Here is a 19,899-nt window from a genome sequence, read left to right as displayed (position 1 = left end):
CAGGTGTAGCAAACACGGAAACGTTAGGAAGCTTTGGAGAGCATTGTCTAACGCTACGTTCATTCTACAGGTCGAACGAATCCAATTTGTTCGTGTTTTTCCGACTTGAGTCAGGCATTAACTTGACGGTCTGAACGGGACAAGTCGCATAGAAGTGGACCATTTCAAATCCGATCTGGGTCATTTTTGTATGTGGTTCAAATCCGATCTGGGCCACATTTTTCCAGACTGTCGCGGCGGTCTGTACCGTCCAGTGTCCCAAATCCGATTTCAGCTGTGCGTTATTAGCACCTAGCTTGCAGTGAACACGGCTTTTGGGGAAGGGCCGGGCTTGACAACAGTCATAAAAAAAGTAAAAATGGTTTGAGGATAAGCATGAGAATGATCAGTTTTCTCTCTGCTCCATGTGAGCTATATTTCAACATTTCCTACATGGCCGAGAGTCGGGAGAGGTGTCTGGCTGCAGCCCTTCTTGGAGAGTCGGGGCAAACTGCCCGTATGTGTGTGTGTGACATGCACAGACAGTGCGTGCATGCTATCGATCCATATAAACTGTGAATATAAGCCTAAACAGGGATTATTTATGTCTGTTATTTGTCTCCTCCTTTTGAAAAGTAAAATATGACATCCCTGGAATGACGGATGACTTGTCATTTGTTTTGATGCTTCTGTGCACCGGCGCGTGTCGGACTACGAATTAGAGCGCATGCGTAATACTTGAATGGTCTCAATGGACAAAAGCAGTCTGAACAGGCACGCCAAAAAAACGGATATGACCAAAAAGTCGGATTTGTGCATTAAGACCTGTAGTATGAACGTAGCCTAATTGAATGAGCAGGGACAAACAGCTTGGAGTCAGAAGTACGTGCGCTATTCGCAAACCTGAACGCACCCCGAGTCTTGGATGACAAATCAACAGAGCAGAGAGTAGACACAACATGGCTGGTAGTTTCTTCAATTTATTCAGAGTAAGTAACGCACTGCTTTTGACCAACACTGCTATTGAATATGTCATTATTATCATTTTAAAAATTTAAGTGACGGGTAAAAATAGATTATGACCGGATTTTTATGACCCTGTCAGTCAAAATGACAGACAACGAAAAAGTCTAGCGCAACCTCTGGCGTGGAAAGTTCTGAATGTCGGATGCTCTGTATGCAAGCGGGGAAAGCGGCACAAAGCCAAAAAAAAGCGCACCAGAGTGTCCAAAACATTGACTCATTTCAAAGAAACGTCTCTTCAATGCCAAGCTTGGCTGCACGTCGGCAGTGAATAAACACCTAAAGCGCCGTCACCCAGTTTGTAAGTCCATCTAACTAACGACATGTTTTGTTGAAGTTGCTAAGCCTGTCACGATATGCAAAGAGTCCATTTATCGCACGGCAAATAAAAATGAGGCCGGTAATTTTCACGGCTGCCTTTTATCGCTGCGCACGTGCATGCGTGCGTGCATATATTGCTGCTGGCATATGAGACTCCACTTCCTTTCTCTTATCAACACGCTGTAAAATTAAAGTTCAGACATACAAACTAAGAAAACACATCTATATTAAACACTGTAACGTTAGCACTGCTACTCTGAGGTGAATGGGGGAAAAGGGCACCTTACTTTAGCCTGCTATAAAGCATTGGCAGTCGTCTCGTGAAAGCAAACTTGCGGTTAAAAGGTGACACTTCAAACATGAAAAATCGCTGGTTAACAGCATTTGCAAACGAAAAAAAAGACAAAACGGAAAATTACACATAACTAGCCTGGATTATTTGACATGACGACCCAGTTGTCGATTGTCTTCGCGGATCGGCAAATCGCCTGGCGGAGAGCAATGGCGTACCGCAAGCAACACGTCACTTCCGCTCATTAATATTCATTACATTAGCTACCGTTGCTAACCAAGGACAAGCCATCGTTTGTCCCTAATAGGAAATGAATGGAAATCGTGTACGAAGGAGACATTTACAGCGCTAAACCTACCAATTCTCTCCGAAAATGATGTGCCTGGTGCCAAGTTGACTGGCATAGATGTGGAAGAACATAAAAATGTTCAGTTAAAGAGATGGCTTTAGTGTCGAAGGCTGAAAAAGACAAAAAAAACGAGCCGACCTAAGCATAGCTTTAGCTTTTTTATCGACGCGACTGACAATGACATTCTCCCGTTTCAACAAGCTATCCTTTACCATCAGCCCTGTCTTTCTTACATATCCTCTGGTTGTCCTACGTCTCTTACCGTTCTTGGGGGTACTTTAGTTAGCTTTGTGTAGCGATCGCAAATGCTACTCAGTGACAGCCAACGAACACTTGTAATTTTTTCATTGATAACACATCTTAATCCTATAATTTATTTACACTCCTCCCTTACTAAAGTTGTTTTTTAATATATATAAAACAGAAACGGTAACAGTGGCAGTCAGATACCATTATAATTCTTTTCAGGTCATTCATTGTCAGACAGAAGCAGTACGGCACAGCGTTACGCTAAAAAAATAAGTTAAAAATATAAAATGGCTTACCTCTTTGTCCTCTGAAAGACCATGCCAACCCAACATAATGTTTACTGCATATGAAACTTGAATGGATTCGCCGAGCTGGTGTTAAAAAGTCCGCGCAAGTTGATTCGGTCTTCACATTTTTTCCTCCCGAGTTTTTGTTTTCCGGGAACGTATGAAGAAAGCATCCTTCATGGTCGTAATGTCTAGAGTCATTTCTACAAGTTCCAAAAAAGCAATGCATGATCGGCATGTTGGTTTTTGAAAGATTACCGGCGAAAAGTAGCACTTTTTACGTTGAGTCTATGCGAGGGCGGGTCTATAATGTCCCACTTCGGCTTTACTTCCGCTTTACGATGCGACGTCACGGTCTAAAAATAGCCTGCGTGCGGTACGCCATTTACAGTTTGTTCCCCGGAGGAGGGTAGCTGCAGTTGTTGTGCAGCTAACATGCTGCTGCTAACGAGCATTAATTTTTACATGCCTATCAATGATCAAACGTAAGTAGTCCTTTATTTAAAGGAAGTTTGTAGTGTTTACTTTGTAGTCGCTGTATTCGTATTTGACCAAATACAAAACAAGATGTTTACTCACTTCCTCATAAGTCCAATGGTCCCCCAGTAAATATCCACGGTGAATGGGAACCTTTTGAAACTCCAAAAAGGCGCGTACGCCTTTCCCTCATACAGAATGATTTTTCTGCAGCCGTTTGGCTGGCGTGATGCGAAAAATAAACGTATTCATCCGCAAAATCAGCTGAATCCTTCGTCCTCATACACAACAGTACACTGTATAGTGAAGAGGACGTCTTCTACCGTACACGTCACAGCGCCCTCCTCCTCAATGCAAGACCGAAGCCGGAAGTCACTCATTTTCATGGCGCGGGATTCAAAAAACTAAATAAAAATAGCGATCGCTTCCACACACATCCAAGCGGTCCATATCATTCAGGGGCATAAAATACCGCGTGTATTATGAAATAAACATGCTTTTTCGTGTCACATGCACTTTAATGGTGAGAGCGGTGTGAAGTTGTTGTGTGCAGCTTACATGGCAGGATGTATCTGAGAAGAACATTTCTACAAGTCCTTCCATGATCAAATGTAAATTAATATTCCTTTCTTTCAAGAAAGTTTGTAGTGTTTACTTTGGAATCGCTGCATTTGCGCATTTTGCGGCTATGTTTAATGTTATGCGCAGAGCCGCATCGTTGCAATTTTTGATAGGTTGCAAAATTTGTCAAAACACCGGTCCGTTAAAACAAGACCCAAATAACACCTGTCCGTGGTGCAAAAAAGGTTGGGGATCCCTGTACTAGACGACCCCAAGACTCGAACTAAAGTACTGTGATAAAATTCTGATGGATCATTTCAAAATAAAAGTACTTTGAAAATTGCACATTTTTGCTGTCATTTTGCCTGATTTCAAAAATGTATTTAAAAAAATCTGGTTGATGTCCCGGGACGGTTCCACTTCTAAGGTATACTAGAATACCCTTACCCAGACATGTCCAAAATCCGGCCCGGGGGCCAAATGCGGCCCGTGGTCAAATTTAATCCGGCCCCCGGCCTCTGTCATAAAATCAATAACGTCTGGCCCACACACCGACTTAATAAATTGGTCAGCAGTTCTGCAACCAGCATTTCAAGTAGCTTACACATGAAATGCTGCTCCACATTTACCCACTAAACGTCAGCAGCACTTTAACCCTTTATTGCCAAATGTATCACATTTGATACACTTAAAATTTAATGATTTTGAGACTAATTTAGAATTTTGACTTTTTTTGTTTTTTGGAAAAAAAAAAAAAAAAAAGATGGATGCAAGTCAACACATGCATCTGCAGGTTCCATGAGGGAAAAAAACATGATTTAGCATGGGTTATAGATATTAGAGTGCTTATTACACATATTCATTTTGACTTTTCTTTTTACAAATTTGAAAAAAAACGTTTCATTAGGACCTTATCTTTCAAATTTTGGGATTCTCTGATAATTGCTTCATGTTGCAAGTATTTAAGGGCTAAGCAACATTACTCTGTGTGACCCATTACTTCCATTTTCTAAAATGGCGACAATCAACAAAAAACAATCAACAAAAAAAAGAAAGTTGACTTTGACGGCCTACGCTTCAAGGATAGGTGGAAATTGGACTATTTCTTCACTAAAATACGCAACAACTGTGTCTTGCCTCATTTGTAAAGAGACAGTCGCTGTTTTTAAAGATTTCAGTGTGAGGCGATATTACCAAACAAGACACGCCGACATGTACAACAAGATTACAGGGAAGATCCGCAGCGAGAAATCGAAGCAACTTGAAGCTAGTTTGATTTCACAGCAGTAGTATTTTGCAAGAGCCCGAGAGGCGAAAGAGAACGCCACAAAGGCTAGTGGCGAGATTGTTGAAGTTATTCATTAAAAAAATAATAAAGCAAATGTGACACACTGAATGGCTAGCTAAATTTTGCTTAAATATATTGTTCCACGTAAAGGACGTCAGCCAAGGTCGGCCCCCCACATTTTTACCACGCCAAATCTGGCCCCATTTGCAAAAAGTTTGGACACCCCTGCCCTAACCGAAGTAAAGTACTGTGATAAAATTTTGATGTATCATTTCAAAATAAAAAGTACTTTGAAAATTGCCCATTTTTGCTGTCATTTCGCCTGATTTCAAAAATTGAAAAAGTTTGACCCCGGACGTCAACGTTGCGTGCAGGTGTCGCCAGAGTTGGATTGCACTTCACATGGGAGGAGGCCCCGTGGGGCAAACTTTAGGGTCAAGGGTCAAAGGTCAGGAGCGATGCGGCCTCTGTCTTCAAATTGCGAAAAGTTGACTGATTTGTAGCATTCTGTCCTACAGTTAAAGACGCTCTCTCTGATTCAGTCCAGTCGGATCATCAGTCCAGACTGTGGGGTGGTACCCCAACCCTGGCCCGATTGGCCAGTTTTTCCGGTCTGCAATCTGTGACCGAACCCACTCCGATTGAACATCCCCTCCAGGGTGGCAGCTCTGAGTTTTTTGTAAAACAAGTTTATGAATGAGTTGAAAGTGTATTTAAACAATGAGCACTAATTCCGGTTGCTTACTGCACTTTAGGCCCACATAGTCTAGTCAAATCATTTTCTCCACCTTGTTTTGCACGTTAAAGACTATTTAACAGATGAATGTGAGATTATTCCACTTCAGTAAATATTGCCATTTGTTCTTATCAAGCACATGCATCTAAAAGTTGGTCATTTTTTACCTAAATCAAGAAAAACCTGCTTTCAGATAATGTTTTGAACCATATTTATTCTGGAATTAAGAATATTTATGACATTTCAAAGCTTTTTAAAGATTAAATATAGGAATTTATTTTAAGGAGGTGTGTTTTTGGCCAATGTAAAAGAATCCTAAATGCCTTTGTTCGGTGAACTTTTCCCCGCAGAATATATAAAATACGTATACACAGATGAGCTGATTCATTCATATTTTAGGTCAATTTGTCTGTGTTGTCTTTTCTATGGTAGTTGCAGGCGGTTGAATACGGCTGTTTGCAGGGGCAGACTGGGACTAAAAAGCAGCCCTGGACTTTGACTCAGCCCAGCCCACAAGAATTGCTATATGAAGGGAAACACAGACCCCCTAGGGGGGGTCCGGGGGCATGCCGTCCCGGGGATAATTTTTTTTTTTTTTTTTACATTTTATTGTAAAATGCATCAATTTCGTGCACTTTGAGAGAAAATGAAGAAAATGTGTCTAGACTGTGACTGTCTGACTTGGGGCGCTCAAAGTACTGCAAGGCTGAACTGGAGTTGGATTCATTTTCTGTACTAGCTCTATGATCAACCTGAATAAACAAATGAAAGAATTTATTTTTCAAAGCAAGTTTTATGTATCCAGTTGATTATAATATATCTCTATATATAAAATGACTTCATTGTTTATGCCATAATTCAGTGGTCTCCAAACTATTACACATAAGGCCGCAGCGGGCGAAGGATTTCATTCCAACAAAACAAGACAACACCTATCCACCAATCTGGTGTCTTACAAGAGTAATCTTTTGATTGCAGTCAGGTGCTGTTTGTTTTAGCAGAAACTTCTTTGGTTAAACTGTCGGTACTCGATCGGTTGAAACAAAAACCAGGCCCCACAGCGGCCCTTGAGGACCGGTTTAGAGACCCCTGCCATAATTAATCTTGCCATACAAATAATACATTTCAATGAAACTACAATAAACATTTCAATACAAATCCTGTATACAGTGCCTTGCAAAAGTATTTGGCCCCCTTGAATCTTGCAACCTTTCGCCACATTTCAGGCTTCAAACATAAAGATGTGAAATTTATTTTTTTTGTCAAGAATCAACAACAAGTGGGACACAATCGTGAAGTGGAACAACATTTATTGGATAATTTAAACTTTTTTAACAAATAAAAAACTGAAAAGTGGGGCGTGCAATATTATTCGGCCCCTTTACTTTCAGTGCAGCAAACTCACTCCAGAAGTTCAGTGAGGATCTCTGAATGATCCAATGTTGTCCCAAATGACCGATGATGATAAATAGAATCCACCTGTGTGTAATCAAGTCTCCGTATAAATGCACCTGCTCTGTGATAGTCTCAGGGTTCTGTTTAAAGTGCAGAGAGCATTATGAAAACCAAGGAACACACCAGGCAGGTCCGAGATACTGTTGTGGAGAAGTTTAAAGCCGGATTTGGATACAAAAACATTTCCCAAGCTTTAAACATCTCAAGGAGCACTGTGCAAGCCATCATATTGAAATGGAAGGAGCATCAGACCACTGCAAATCTACCAAGACCCGGCCGTCCCACCAAACTTTCTTCTCAGACAAGGAGAAAACTGATCAGAGATGCAGCCAAGAGGCCCATGATCACTCTGGATGAACTGCAGAGATCTACAGCTGAGGTGGGAGAGTCTGTCCATAGGACAACAATCAGTCGTACACTGCACAAATCTGGCCTTTATGGAAGAGTGGCAAGAAGTAAGCCATTTCTCAAAGATATCCATAAAAAGTCTCGTTTAAAGTTTGCCACAAGCCACCTGGGAGACACACCAAACATGTGGAAGAAGGTGCTCTGGTCAGATGAAACCAAAATTGAACTTTTTGGCCACAATACAAAACGATATGTTTGGCGTAAAAGCAACACAGCTCATCACCCTGAACACACCATCCCCACTGTCAAACATGGTGGTGGCAGCATCATGGTTTGGGCCTGCTTTTCTTCAGCAGGGACAGGGAAGATGGTTAAAATTGACGGGAAGATGGATGCAGCCAAATACAGGAACATTCTGGAAGAAAACCTGTTGGTATCTGCACAAGACCTGAGACTGGGACGGAAATTTATCTTCCAACAGGACAATGATCCAAAACATAAAGCCAAATCTACAATGGAATGGTTCAAAAATAAACGTATCCAGGTGTTAGAATTCAGACCTGAATCCAATCGAGAATCTGTGGAAAGAGCTGAAGACTGCTGTTCACAAACACTCTCCATCCAACCTCACTGAGCTCGAGCTGTTTTGCAAGGAAGAATGGGCAAGAATGTCAGTCTCTCGATGTGCAAAACTGATAGAAACATACCCCAAGCGACTTGCAGCTGTAATTGGAGCAAAAGGTGGCGCTACAAAGTATTAACGCAAGGGGGCCGAATAATATTGCACGCCCCACTTTTCAGATTTTTGTTTGTTGAAAAAGTTTAAATTATCCAATAAATTTTGTTCCACTTCACGATTGTGTCCCACTTGTTGTTGATTCTTGACAAAAAATTAAAATTTTATATCTTTATGTTTGAAGCCTGAAATGTGGCGAAAGGTTGCAAGGTTCAAGGGGGCCGAATACTTTTGCAAGGCACTGTACATAACCTTCATTGGAAAGTATTAACCAGAAAACAAAACGATATATAAATGATTAATTATACTACCTAAACTTTAAAGTAAAGCCATTCATTTTATTAATATTTTGTTATATTTCTTCTGAATTAATATTGCTGCTGCGTGTGCATGCGTTGTTTTACAGCTAAAATATTTTTCTTAGGAGAGTGATAGTAGGACTAGCATACTGTAACTTGAACACAATTGCAAACGGGTACATGGGCTAGCTGGCACTAACCCTTTAATTGTCATTTATTTAATTTTAAATGTAGCTACCTGGTGGATAACAACTGCCAGTATACCGAGCGAATAACCCTCTTCATCCCTACTTACTTTCCCTGCGTTTGTCTGGGGAACTTCCATATCATTGCCCACCTCCCTCTTCTTTTCTCTCTCCCTGCACCGGTTGCACGTCAGCGCCAGAGCGGCTGCCGCTCCCACACTCACCATCGCCGGGGGCTGGGCTGTTGACTTGTTACCCGACGTGGCCGTTGCAGCTTGCGAAAATATTTGTCAACTTGAGACATTTTAATGCTTCGCTCTCCAGTTTCTTTAAGTTTTTCTCCCTAACCTTCTCAGCGCCACCCTTCTCTTTTCTTTTTTTGCCACCACCATCCATATTGACGCTCGTCGCTATTTTGCTTCCACAAGGAACCAATGAAGGCTACTCTGTCACAAAGCTAAACATGCACGTTCAATGAGCTCTTATGAGGAGGACATCCCACTTTTACAAAGGCTTGGAGTTAATGTGAGAGCCGCATATGAATGCCCTTTATTTTGAATTAGTGCTTTTATGTTTATTACTTTACATTTCACTTCAAAGTAATGGCAATTTTGTTGTGCCAGTTGATGTTCATCAAGCGTTAATTGTTTATATGATTAATTAAAGGTAATTGGCTCTAAGTAAAGCTTGTCATAATTTTATCGCATCAGGCGGGTCGGCTCTCAAGCTCAATGAGGACCAAGTCACATCTCCAGGTCCTCCTCTGAGAACCTGGGCAAAAAAAATATGTGCACCCCTGGTTATAATGCATTTCAGGGCTTACCCATGGTATTTATTTTTTGTTCTGTAGCAAGTTTAAGGCAAAGTTGCACCAGCTACGCCCTTCACGTCAGCTTGTGCATCAGCATTAGCAGCATTATCAACATGACCTGCTGTAGCAAATACACCATCATCAGCAGCAGTAGCAGCATGCAGCAGCAGCACAACAATAACCACCACCACAAGGTGATGATGAAGACTGGCAATGTCAAATACTACGCGCCTGTGCGCTTTGTGGCCAATCCGCACAGGGTCACAAAAAATATTTTAAAAAAATTTTTTTTTTTAAATAGACCTACACGGTCAAGGCATCCATGTCCAATGGACTTTCTGGCAGATCTTTTGAAAAACTTTGTAAATTTTAAGGAGGCGGTCAATGACCTTGTAAAATAAAACACATTGATACGTACGACGTGTAGGCGCTCCCGTCAGGAGTGACATTTCACGCGGGTGGCTGTTTTTCGGCACAACGCCGGATATTTACAACGAAGTCCGCCAAAACATTGTTACCGACTAGGCTGCTACGAACAACCTCGCTTTGACAATAAACAGCTGAATGAAATTAAGAGCGCTGTGTCATATGCTGGTGTTTTGAAGTAATGAGCAGACGTGACCTAAGCGGCGCTTGTTAACTTTTTTAATGCGCGCACACACTAGATATCATGAAATGGCACACTGGATTAGAGCCTAGTTCGAGCCTAAAAAATCCAGCCCGACCCGACACGGCCCGCTGGTATTGAGGCCCGACCCGGCCCGAGCTCGATCACTTAACTAGATTTGCAGGCCCGAGCCCGAAAAACCCGATTTTTTTTTTTTTTTTTTGGAGTGACGCGGAAAAAGCGCAGCAGCAGCAATTTATTTTCATTTCTTCGAGTTGGCAGAAAGAAACGCAAGTTTTCTTAATGTTTAAATAATCTACATATTTTTTTGAGAATTATCAAAGCATTCACACAACGAAATAACGCTGGGAAAGTTTGTTAAACATATTTCTGAGTGTGTAGGATATTGTTCTCACATGGACGCGCCTCTCTGACAAGGAGAGGGAACAGCAGCAAAAAAAAAAAAAAAAAAACTACAAATGCTTTGAAATAACATTCTTTATTGTAACGACAACAATACCAAAATAAAAAGTAAAAATGAAATAAAAGCTTTAAATTGCGGGCGGGCCTTGACTGCAGTCGGCAACTTGCGGCCCCCGCCTCATGTCTTGCTCTTTATTACTGTGAAATAAGGGAAATAATTAGACCGGCTCTGACAAAAAATGGCGATTTGAACAGCAGGATATTATGGCTTAAACTTATACTGGTTATATTTTTTGGTCGTCGTCGTGGAGAAATAAAATTGCGTCCACTGTGGCAGGTTTCAGTGACGTTCTCCGGCACCGGCGCGCTGTAGATGGTCCACAGTCACTCCGGAGCACTTATGCGGCCGGTATACATTGAACAACAGGATATAATGGGAACGATTGGCTCCGGCGCTAGTTTTTGCCGGACTTGGAACGAAGATGCATTTTGCGCAGTTGGTAACGAGGAATCCGAACTTTTAACAGCACGTGTGCCGCACGTGCGCACGCACGTGCACGCGAGGCGATAAGTCGCAGCGGAAAAATTACCGCCTTCATTTTTATATATCACGCGATAAATGGAATTATTGCATATTGCGACAGGCTTATGGTCAGCCATTGGTACGCAAAAGCGTATGGAAGCCGTTGAGGGCCAGCGCGTTTGTCTATGTCCGGTGCGCATGCGCGCATGCGGACCACTTATGTGCACCCCTGATTATAACACTTGCAAAGGAAATTATGTTATTTTTTTATCGACCTACTGACCTCCTACTCCTTTGTGAGGATGTACAGTCGAAATGGCTTAACGTGACATTGATGTCCTACTCTGCCATCAGTAGCCACTGACGCACAAAGCAGAAGGCTTCCTGGGCCATCTGCCATTCTTCTGCGCTTTCGGCCTGGAGATCGTTACGGAAGAGTTTGGAGAGGTCATAAAACTGCCACATCTCCTCGAACGTGAAGGACCGGAAGCTGCCATGCCCGCAGATGGCCCGGTCGATGTTCTGCTCCAAGTGGCATGACACCGGAGGGAATATATCCACGTAGCGTAGAAGCTGCTCCTTCAGGCACCACTCCCCAGTTTTGGTGTCGCACCTTCCCTTCTGTCGTCGCCTCTCCTTTACGTGGCCATCGAGGAGACCTTTTAAAAGAGCATGCACAGTTGGTTTAAACCGATTTTTTGGGGGGGGACAAAGACACACAATCCACTGCCTATTATCAATTTCTTATTTATACTCACTACTTTATATAGCCGACATCTTCCTCCATAAGCCACATGAAGGTCTTGCCTTTGTATTTCCCAAAGGTTACCGTGAGCTGGCCGAGAATCTGCTGGTTTGTTGGAGCTGCGGTGACGGCAAGGCAGTTTTTCCTAGCTGTTAAGCGTAAAAAAAAAAACATCAGACAAGAAGTACGGCAAGGCAGTTTTTCCTAGCTGTTAGGCGTTAGAAAAACCATAGGACAAGAAGTAATAATATAGCTCAATTCGTTTTTTAAATGAAGGAGATGTTTTTTTTTTAAAAGGCATCAGCAGACCTGTGAAGTTTCACGATTTGGTCAGGAGACTCCCGATTTTGACCCCAATGCTCACGCCTCACGATTAGAAAGGCAAATCTCCCGATTTTCCAAAAATGTCAATTTTTTTTTTTTTTTACGTTTTTGTTTGTCACCGTTTTGTAACGATACCATTCGGCCCGATTCGGAAAGTGACCAACAACGAATAGCCTGGCCGTCTCCGACTTCCCTGCCCTCCCTCCCCTTCAGAGCTGGAAAAGCCAAAAACAAACATCTGACAGGGAGGGAAGAGGCGAAGCACCACCCACTTCCCAAGATGCTGGCACTAATAAACCGGCTTTTAGACTGGTTCAAGTCTTTATTTTGGAAGGAAGAGATGGAGCTGACCCTGGTCGGCCTCCAGTATTCGGGAAAAACGACGTTCGTCAACGTAATTGCCGTAAGTCTTACCTGCCAGCGATAGCTAACTAGCCTAATGCTAATAGCATTAGAGCTAATGATGGGAGAACGATGACGAGGAAGAAGTCGCTGCTTTACTCTGTGTTTTCGTGGATCAAACATCATGGAATATTAAACCACTGCGGTCCTACCCCCACAATATATGAATTTAAGTGAGAAAGGGTATCGTTACTTACTTGAAGTTTAATCATTTAGATTCGCTATTATGCTAAAGCTAAAGTGTATACTATACACTTTATTACATTATATCATTATTACTGTGCTGAAACAAAAAATATACAGTTTCAATTCTAGGTTACAATTCAATTAAAAAACTGCCATGACAAAGATACTTTTAAAAACAAATATGATTAATTTTCTAAATGATGTAATTAATGTTTTTAATGTTGCTGATTTAGTCTGATGAAACCCTAATTGGAGTGATGGTTGATGAGATGAAGAGGCTGCTGAGGAAGCTGATGTCCAAATTTGTGCAAATGGATGTGATCAGGAAAGCTGAGGATATCCTAGATGTTGATTACAGGAACAAGGAGAACTGGCATGACACAGGCAACATAGCAGTATCACATGATGCCAGACAATACATGGAGCAAGTTGAAGACTATCTCTGATGCCACCAAAAAAAGAGGTTCTTTGACAGTGTAGTTAATTTTTACACAAGTGTTGTGACCAAAATGAACTTGAAAAAAAATGGTTGCATTTTGTCTTAGCGATTGTCGCGCGCGCGCGCGCGCGTCATTGGGGTTGGCAAACAGAAATCTCCCTATTTGCAATTTCTACAACTTAACAGGTATGCATCAGGAACAATACCTTGTTTGTACATGTACTTCTCAGGCGTGGTTTAGGCAGCAAAGCATGGTGGCCGGTCATCGCTTCTGAAGTACACTGAGAAACACCAAGGCAAGTGTCAACACAAAAGCAGGACATGACACGGAGGAAAAATTCTAGACGATGGTAATAATAAAATTGCGTTTTTGTTGGTTGTGAAGAGGATGCCTTGAATCCTAGCTGGCAATTAGAAAAAGAAAAATGACGATGTTCAGGGATGTTAAAATGTTGAGAGGGGTGTCTTGAGTTCATCTAATTCCCAAATTCCAAATAAAAACGAAGTTATTGGGGGAAATGCAAAATTGGCCCACTTACAAAATGATGACGTCTCTTTAGTACAGTATTTCTGTTTTGTTTAAGTTTTTTTGTAATCCAAATAGGGAGCATTTACAGTGTGGGCATCATGCTATGCATTTTAAATTGCGCCATCAATTGAAAACAATGCTAATACAGAGTCGTTTTGACGGACAAGTGGGCGGAACCCTACAGCGAACACGTGGTACGTGGGTAGGCTCTATAGGGAGGATCACGTCACAACAAAAATGCATTGAACACAAGTGAAATGAATGAGTTACTGGTTGAATTTGTGATTAGTTACAAGTAATACAAGACGTATAGCACACGGGGTTATTGAACGTTAAGGTTACGTGCGTGCCTGCACATGGCTAATTATTATTAGCGCGGCGCAACGCGCACAACACAACTTATCTACACACCAACTAGCCTAGCTAGCGTTAGCTCGAATTGGTAATTGAAAAACAACACTCGGTTTGCATCATTTTTGGCGAATTTCATACACAATATTTACCTTTTCAGCTTGTCGACTGAGTGCGTGGTCTTTTCGCCGATTGGGTCTTTTGAGCCAATCACAAGCGCGTCGTAAGGAGGAGGCGGGCCGCCGCGGTCTACGTTCGCGGAGCCAATCACAGGCGTCCATGGTCGTAGGCGAGGAGAGCCGATTGGCCGCTGCCGAAAAAAGGGGGCGAACCGCGGTCGACATTTCGGCCAACGGCGACGTGGGATTTTCTACAGCAAAAGGAGGAGGCGGGCCGCGGTCTACGTTTCGGCCAACGGCCACGCGCCGTCTACGCTCGTCCACAGTCTACAGTTGCACGCTCCGAGCTCCGACTTCAGCGACCGGGCCTCCTCCCACGTGAAGATGTGGGCATCCAGCCATCATTTCATGGGAGATTTTAGAGTAGGTGGCGCTCATGTTGAGTTTGATGCCATTGGGAGCCTCAGTGACAAGCTTCAACAGCACATTGTCATCTACATTAGGCGCTTTCGCACTGTTGTAACTATACGCAGTTCCTCGACCCTTTTGGGGGTGGATGACGTCATTTTGTGTGTTCAGATATGTAGGAACCTAGGACGCGGACCTCGTCTTCCGAGCTACATTTTAGCTCCGGCTCTGAAGTGAGTACTTTCCACGGGCCCCAGGAACGATATTACGTAGCTCTTTGGTGATTCGCTGAAATCAGCGGCAAATACGCCCCTTACTTTTCACGCATCACGTGAACACTTACATCCTTAGTAAACACGTCAAATACATTGTTTTACACTTACCCGTAGCCTCCTTTGTCTTCTATGGTCGTCGGCTATACCCTTTCAGTCTCCATGAAACGAAGAAACATCGCTTGCCTTTGGCTCTGTTGTCTTTTAATGTGTGCCACCAGTCTCGTCGTTAGACGCTGGGATTGCTCGCTGATGGAAACGATTCCCTTCAAACATGCAAGAATTGCTGCGGTGTCTTCAGTGGTCTCCATTTCGTTGTCTTCCGTTTAGCTCATGCGCCGCTGCTTGGTGTGGCGACTGGCGAGTAAATAATGCATCACTGGCGCAGACTATAACGTCACAGCATGTCGAATTGGGCGTAGTACCCCATGTGCGAACACGACTGCTTCGCGAAGGATAGCTCCTCTAACTACAGGAGGGCGCGATAGTTAAAGGAGCCAAGTACTCAAATTCCTACAGTGCGAAAGCGCCTATTGTATCACAAAAGTGTGTACACCCTAGTGTTGTATCGGTCGCGAACGATTCGTTCTTTTTGAACGAATTGTTTGGGTGAACGAGACCGAACTAATCACCATCTGCACTGATTCGTTCTATGAAGTTGGTGGCGCTTGTTCGCTGCGTGGGAGGGCGTTGAGCAAGCGGCAGCGTCTTCTGACATCGCACACGACCAATCAGACGCCAGCCTCATCGCGGGCAGGGGAGGGAGCGGAAACAGAATCATGGCGTATGTCACTCATTTCCACGTGTGGCCAATAAGCAGCCAGCGTGCAGGCAGGGGGGAAAGACTGAGTTTTGTCACTTCCCGTTCAGTGATTCGGTCCTCCGGTTCCTGACCTAGCTTGCTGCTAACTTGACTTTCCAGTAATGACTATGCGGTGAACGAGTCATAAAATGAAAGGAAACGACTTTGTCACATATTTGTTAACGTGGAGCCTATCAAATGCTGCTCAAAAAGACAAAAACACCACACAAATCTAGCGAGCATGGTTTAGTGTTCTACTTTTCTCAACAGACTCGGGACTGTGCCTATGACGATATACTATCAAATTTACAGTAATTTAAAACACACGTAGCTACGAGGCAAGCAAAACCTGAGCTGCGGTCGCATGACGGCAGTGAAGCGGGCAGAGAACTGTCACTATATGGAGGCTTCATGGCAGCGATATGTACCTCATATGTGCACAGAAAAAAAAATAATATTTAGTATGATCACCATAATACTGATTTGCAATGAAACTGTATATACATGTCAATTTTTTCCGAGTGTTTTTTTTTTTTTTTCGTGTCAGAGGGTGTCGGTTGGTTTGACAAATTATGTCAATCCGTCCATCATGTGCTACTCAAGCGCCCCAAAAACAAAGCGCGCGGACACGGGAGATGTCGCAATATGTCTACATTTTTCTTAACAGACTAATAAGAGTAGAAAGGCGAAATCATAAAGCAAACAATTATTTCTCGTCAGCATTTGACGATCTGAGATGCGGGGACGACAGGGGAGCTGACCGGATTATTTTATTTATTAATACCAGTGCAAAAATTCAAAACGATCATCTTAATAATAAAAAACAAAAATACAACAGAGCGAGAGGTTAATATGATGTGTTGGCCGTTCCATAATTAGAAATTAAACTTTCGATTTATTTTTATTTTCGTGACAGCAAGCATGCCGCGTTGGCTGTTAGCAGCAGCATTGTATATGTGAGCAAGATCATGCTAAAGAAAGTCCGTGCGCCCCCGACCCCAAACCCCGACTTCCCCCTCAAAAGGAAAATGTTTAACCGTGTCCTAATTCGAAATGCAAGCACGAGCCATGACTTTGAGCCCATAGAACTAGGACAGACGACGCGGAAGTCCTCCCTCGCTTTTGCAGCAGCGGGAGGGAGACGAGGCTGTCTCTGAGAGCAGAATGATATCGCCTGTCACTCATTTCTGAAACTACGACGAGTGGTCAATGTGCAAGAGAGGGAGGGACCAAGCAATGTCACTTCCCGTTCAGTTATACTGCGAAGCGGTCTTTGGTGATTCGTTCGGCAACGTCACTTCCCGTTCACTAACCGAACGATTCATTTGGGTGGGGAGGGAGATGAGGGGGGCGAACGATTCGTTGAACGATTCGTTTGAACGAATCGTTTTACTGAACGAACCGGAATGGATTCGTTTACTCAAGTGAACGACAGATCCCGTCACTAGTACACCCCTCGCATTTCTGCAGATATTTAAGTATGTCTTTTCATGGGACAACACAATGAAAAGTAATGTTTGCAGCTTATATAATAGAGGTAATGTATTTTCCCCTCAAAATAACTCAAAATATAGCCATTAATATCTAAATCCCTGGCAACAAAAGTGAGTACACCCCTTAGTGAAAGTTGTCAATATTAACATACAGTACAACATGTCAACTGTCAATATTTTGTGTGGCCACCACTATTAGCCAGAACTGCCTTTACTCTCCTGGGCATGGAGTTGATCAGAGCTTTACAGGTTGCCACTGGAATGCTCTTCCACTTCTCCATGACGACGTTGCGGCTGCCGGATATTTGAGACTTTGCGCACCTCCACCTTCCGCTTGAGGATCCGCCAAAGATGTTCTATTGGGTTCAAGTCTGGAGACATGCTTGGCCAGTCCATCACCTTTACCCTCAGCCTCTTTGGGAAAGCAATGGTCATCTTGGAGGTGTGTTTGGGGTCATTGTCATGCTGGAACACTGCCCTGCGACTCAGTTTGTGGAGGAAGAGGGTCATGCTCTGCTGCAGTATTTCACAGTACATGTTGGGAGTTCATGTTTACCTCAATGGAATGTAACTCTCCAACACCTGCAGCACTTATGCAGCCCCAACCATGACATTCATACCACCATGCTTGACCGTAGGCATGACACACTTATCTTTGTACTCCTCACCTGGTCGCTGCCACACATGCTTGAGACTATCCGAAGCAACCAAACAAATTAATCTTTGTCTCATCAGACCAGAGGACATGGTTCCAGTAATCCTTGTGCTTTGTTCATATGTCTTCAGCAAACTGTTTGCGACTTTCTTGTGTACCATCTTCAGAAGAGGCTTCCTCCTGGGGTGACAGCCATGCACACCAATTTGATGTAGAGTGCGGCATATGGTCTGGGCACTAACAGGCTAACCCCCCACCTCTTCAATCTCTGCAGCAATGCTGACAGCCCTCCTGCGACGATCTTTCAAAGAAAGCGTTTGGATGTGACGCTCAGCTTCTTTGGTTGACCAACCCCAGACCTGTTCTGAGTGGACCCTGCTCTTTTAAAACGCAGGATGATCTTAGCCACAGTGCTGAAGCTCAGTTTCAGCGTGTTGGCAATGTTCTTGTAGCCTTGGCCATCTTCATGTAGCGCAACAATACGTCTTTTAAGATCCTCAGAGAGTTCTTTGCCATGTGGTGCCTATGTTGGAACTTTCAGTGACCAGTATGAGAGAGAGAGTGTGAGAGCTGCACTACAAATTTGAACACACCTGCTCCCTATGCAAACCTGGACCAAGTAACACTAACGAGTCACGTGACATTTTGAAGTGAAACTGACAAGCAGTACTCATTTTGGACATTTAGGGATGTAGTTTCTAAGGGGTCTACTCACTTTTGTTGTCAGGGGTTTTAAATATTAATGGCTATATTTTGAGTTATTTTGAGGGGAAAATAAATTAACTCTATTATATAAGCTGCTTTTCATTGTGTCAGAGTGTCATTTTGTCAGTGTTGTCCCATGAAAAGATATCTTAAATATCAGCAGAAATGCGAGGGGTGTACTCACTTTTGTGATACACCGTATTGTCTAATGGCTTTACTGTGAGTATAACTTCGAAGCACAGTATGTAGGCAGGGTTGGAAATTTATGTTTCAAATACAGGGAGTCTTACATTACGAATGAGTTCCGTTCCTACGTTGGCGACGGAACCCGAATTTCTGCGTAAGTCGGAATGAACCCTTTAACTAAAAATGCCTTTCTGTGCTTTTGTCTCCCGACTTCTATCTCTGCGCTGAGCTGACTTACCAGCCGCAAGCTTTCCATAGAACTGATGCGCTTTTCAAAAAAAAGCGTGTAAAGGAACAATTTGTATTTTACGTGCTATGTTGTAGTGTTGTATCGGTCGCGAACGATTCGTTCTTTTTGAACGAATTGTTTGGGCGAACGAGACCGAACTAATCACCATCTGCACTGATTCGTTCAATAAAGTTTGTGCTTGTTCGCTGCGTGGGAGGGCGTTGAGCAAGCGGCAGCATCGTCTGACATCGCACACGACCAATCAGACGCCAGCCTCATCGCGGGCAGGGGAGCGAGCGGAAACAGAATCAGGGCATCTGTCACTCACTTCCACGTGTGGCCAATTAGCAGCCAGCGTGCAGGCAGGGGGGAAAGACTGAGTTTTGTCACTTCCCGTTCAGTGATTCGGTCCTCCGGTTCCTGACCTAGCTTGCTGCTAACTTGACTTTCCAGTAATGACTATGCGGTGAACGAGTCATAAAATGAAAGGACATGACTTTGTCATATATTTGTTAACATGGAGCCTATCAAATGCTGCTCAAACAGACAAAAACACCACACAAATCTAGCGAGCATGGTTTAGTGTACTACTTTTCTCAACAGACTCGGGACTACCCATGACGACACACTATCAAATTTACAGTAATTTAAAACACGGGTAGCTACGAGGCAAGAAAAAAACTGAGCTGCGGTCGCGTGACGGCAGTGAAGGGGGCAGAGAACTGTCACTATATGGAGGCTTCATGGCAGCGATGTTTACCTCATATGTCCACAACGTGGAGTCTATCAAATGCTGCTCAAACAGACAAAAACACCACGCAAATCTAGCGAGCATGGTTTAGTGTACTACTTTTCTCAACAGACTCGGGACGACCTATGACGACATACTATCAAATTTACAGTAATTTAAATCACGGGTAGCTATGAGGCAAGCAAAAGCTGAGCTGCGGTCGCGTGACGGCAGTGAAGGGGGCAGAAAACTCACTATATGGAGGCTTCATGGCAGCGATAATTACCTCATAGGTGCACAGAAAAAAAATATTTAGTATGATCACCATAATACTGATTTGCAATGAAACTAAATACATGCCAATTTTTTCCCAGT

At 43.2% G+C, this 19,899-nt stretch overlaps 1 protein-coding gene across 4 annotated transcripts in view; it reads right to left on the bottom strand.

Moving 5' to 3' along the window:
• Positions 1 to 11,463: 11,463 nt before the first annotated feature.
• Positions 11,464 to 19,899, bottom strand: part of LOC130913996 (mitochondrial import receptor subunit TOM70-like) — a 119,082-nt gene continuing 110,646 nt past the window's right edge. For all 4 annotated transcript variants that reach the window (XM_057833016.1, XM_057833018.1, XM_057833017.1 and 1 more), the window contains 3 exons: positions 13,252 to 13,326; positions 11,708 to 11,843; positions 11,464 to 11,608 (listed from right to left, as the gene is read on the bottom strand). In XM_057833016.1, the coding sequence (XP_057688999.1) occupies positions 11,775 to 11,843; positions 13,252 to 13,326 (144 nt within the window). In that variant the 3' untranslated portion in view covers positions 11,464 to 11,608; positions 11,708 to 11,774. The remainder of the gene's footprint in view (positions 11,609 to 11,707; positions 11,844 to 13,251; positions 13,327 to 19,899) is intronic.

The sequence above is a fragment of the Corythoichthys intestinalis genome, chromosome 3 (genome assembly GCF_030265065.1).
Source record: "Corythoichthys intestinalis isolate RoL2023-P3 chromosome 3, ASM3026506v1, whole genome shotgun sequence".
In the NCBI taxonomy this organism is placed as follows: Eukaryota; Metazoa; Chordata; class Actinopteri; order Syngnathiformes; family Syngnathidae; genus Corythoichthys; species Corythoichthys intestinalis.
Note: the sequence above shows the minus strand (reverse complement) of the source record. Positions and strands in the feature narration are given on the sequence as shown.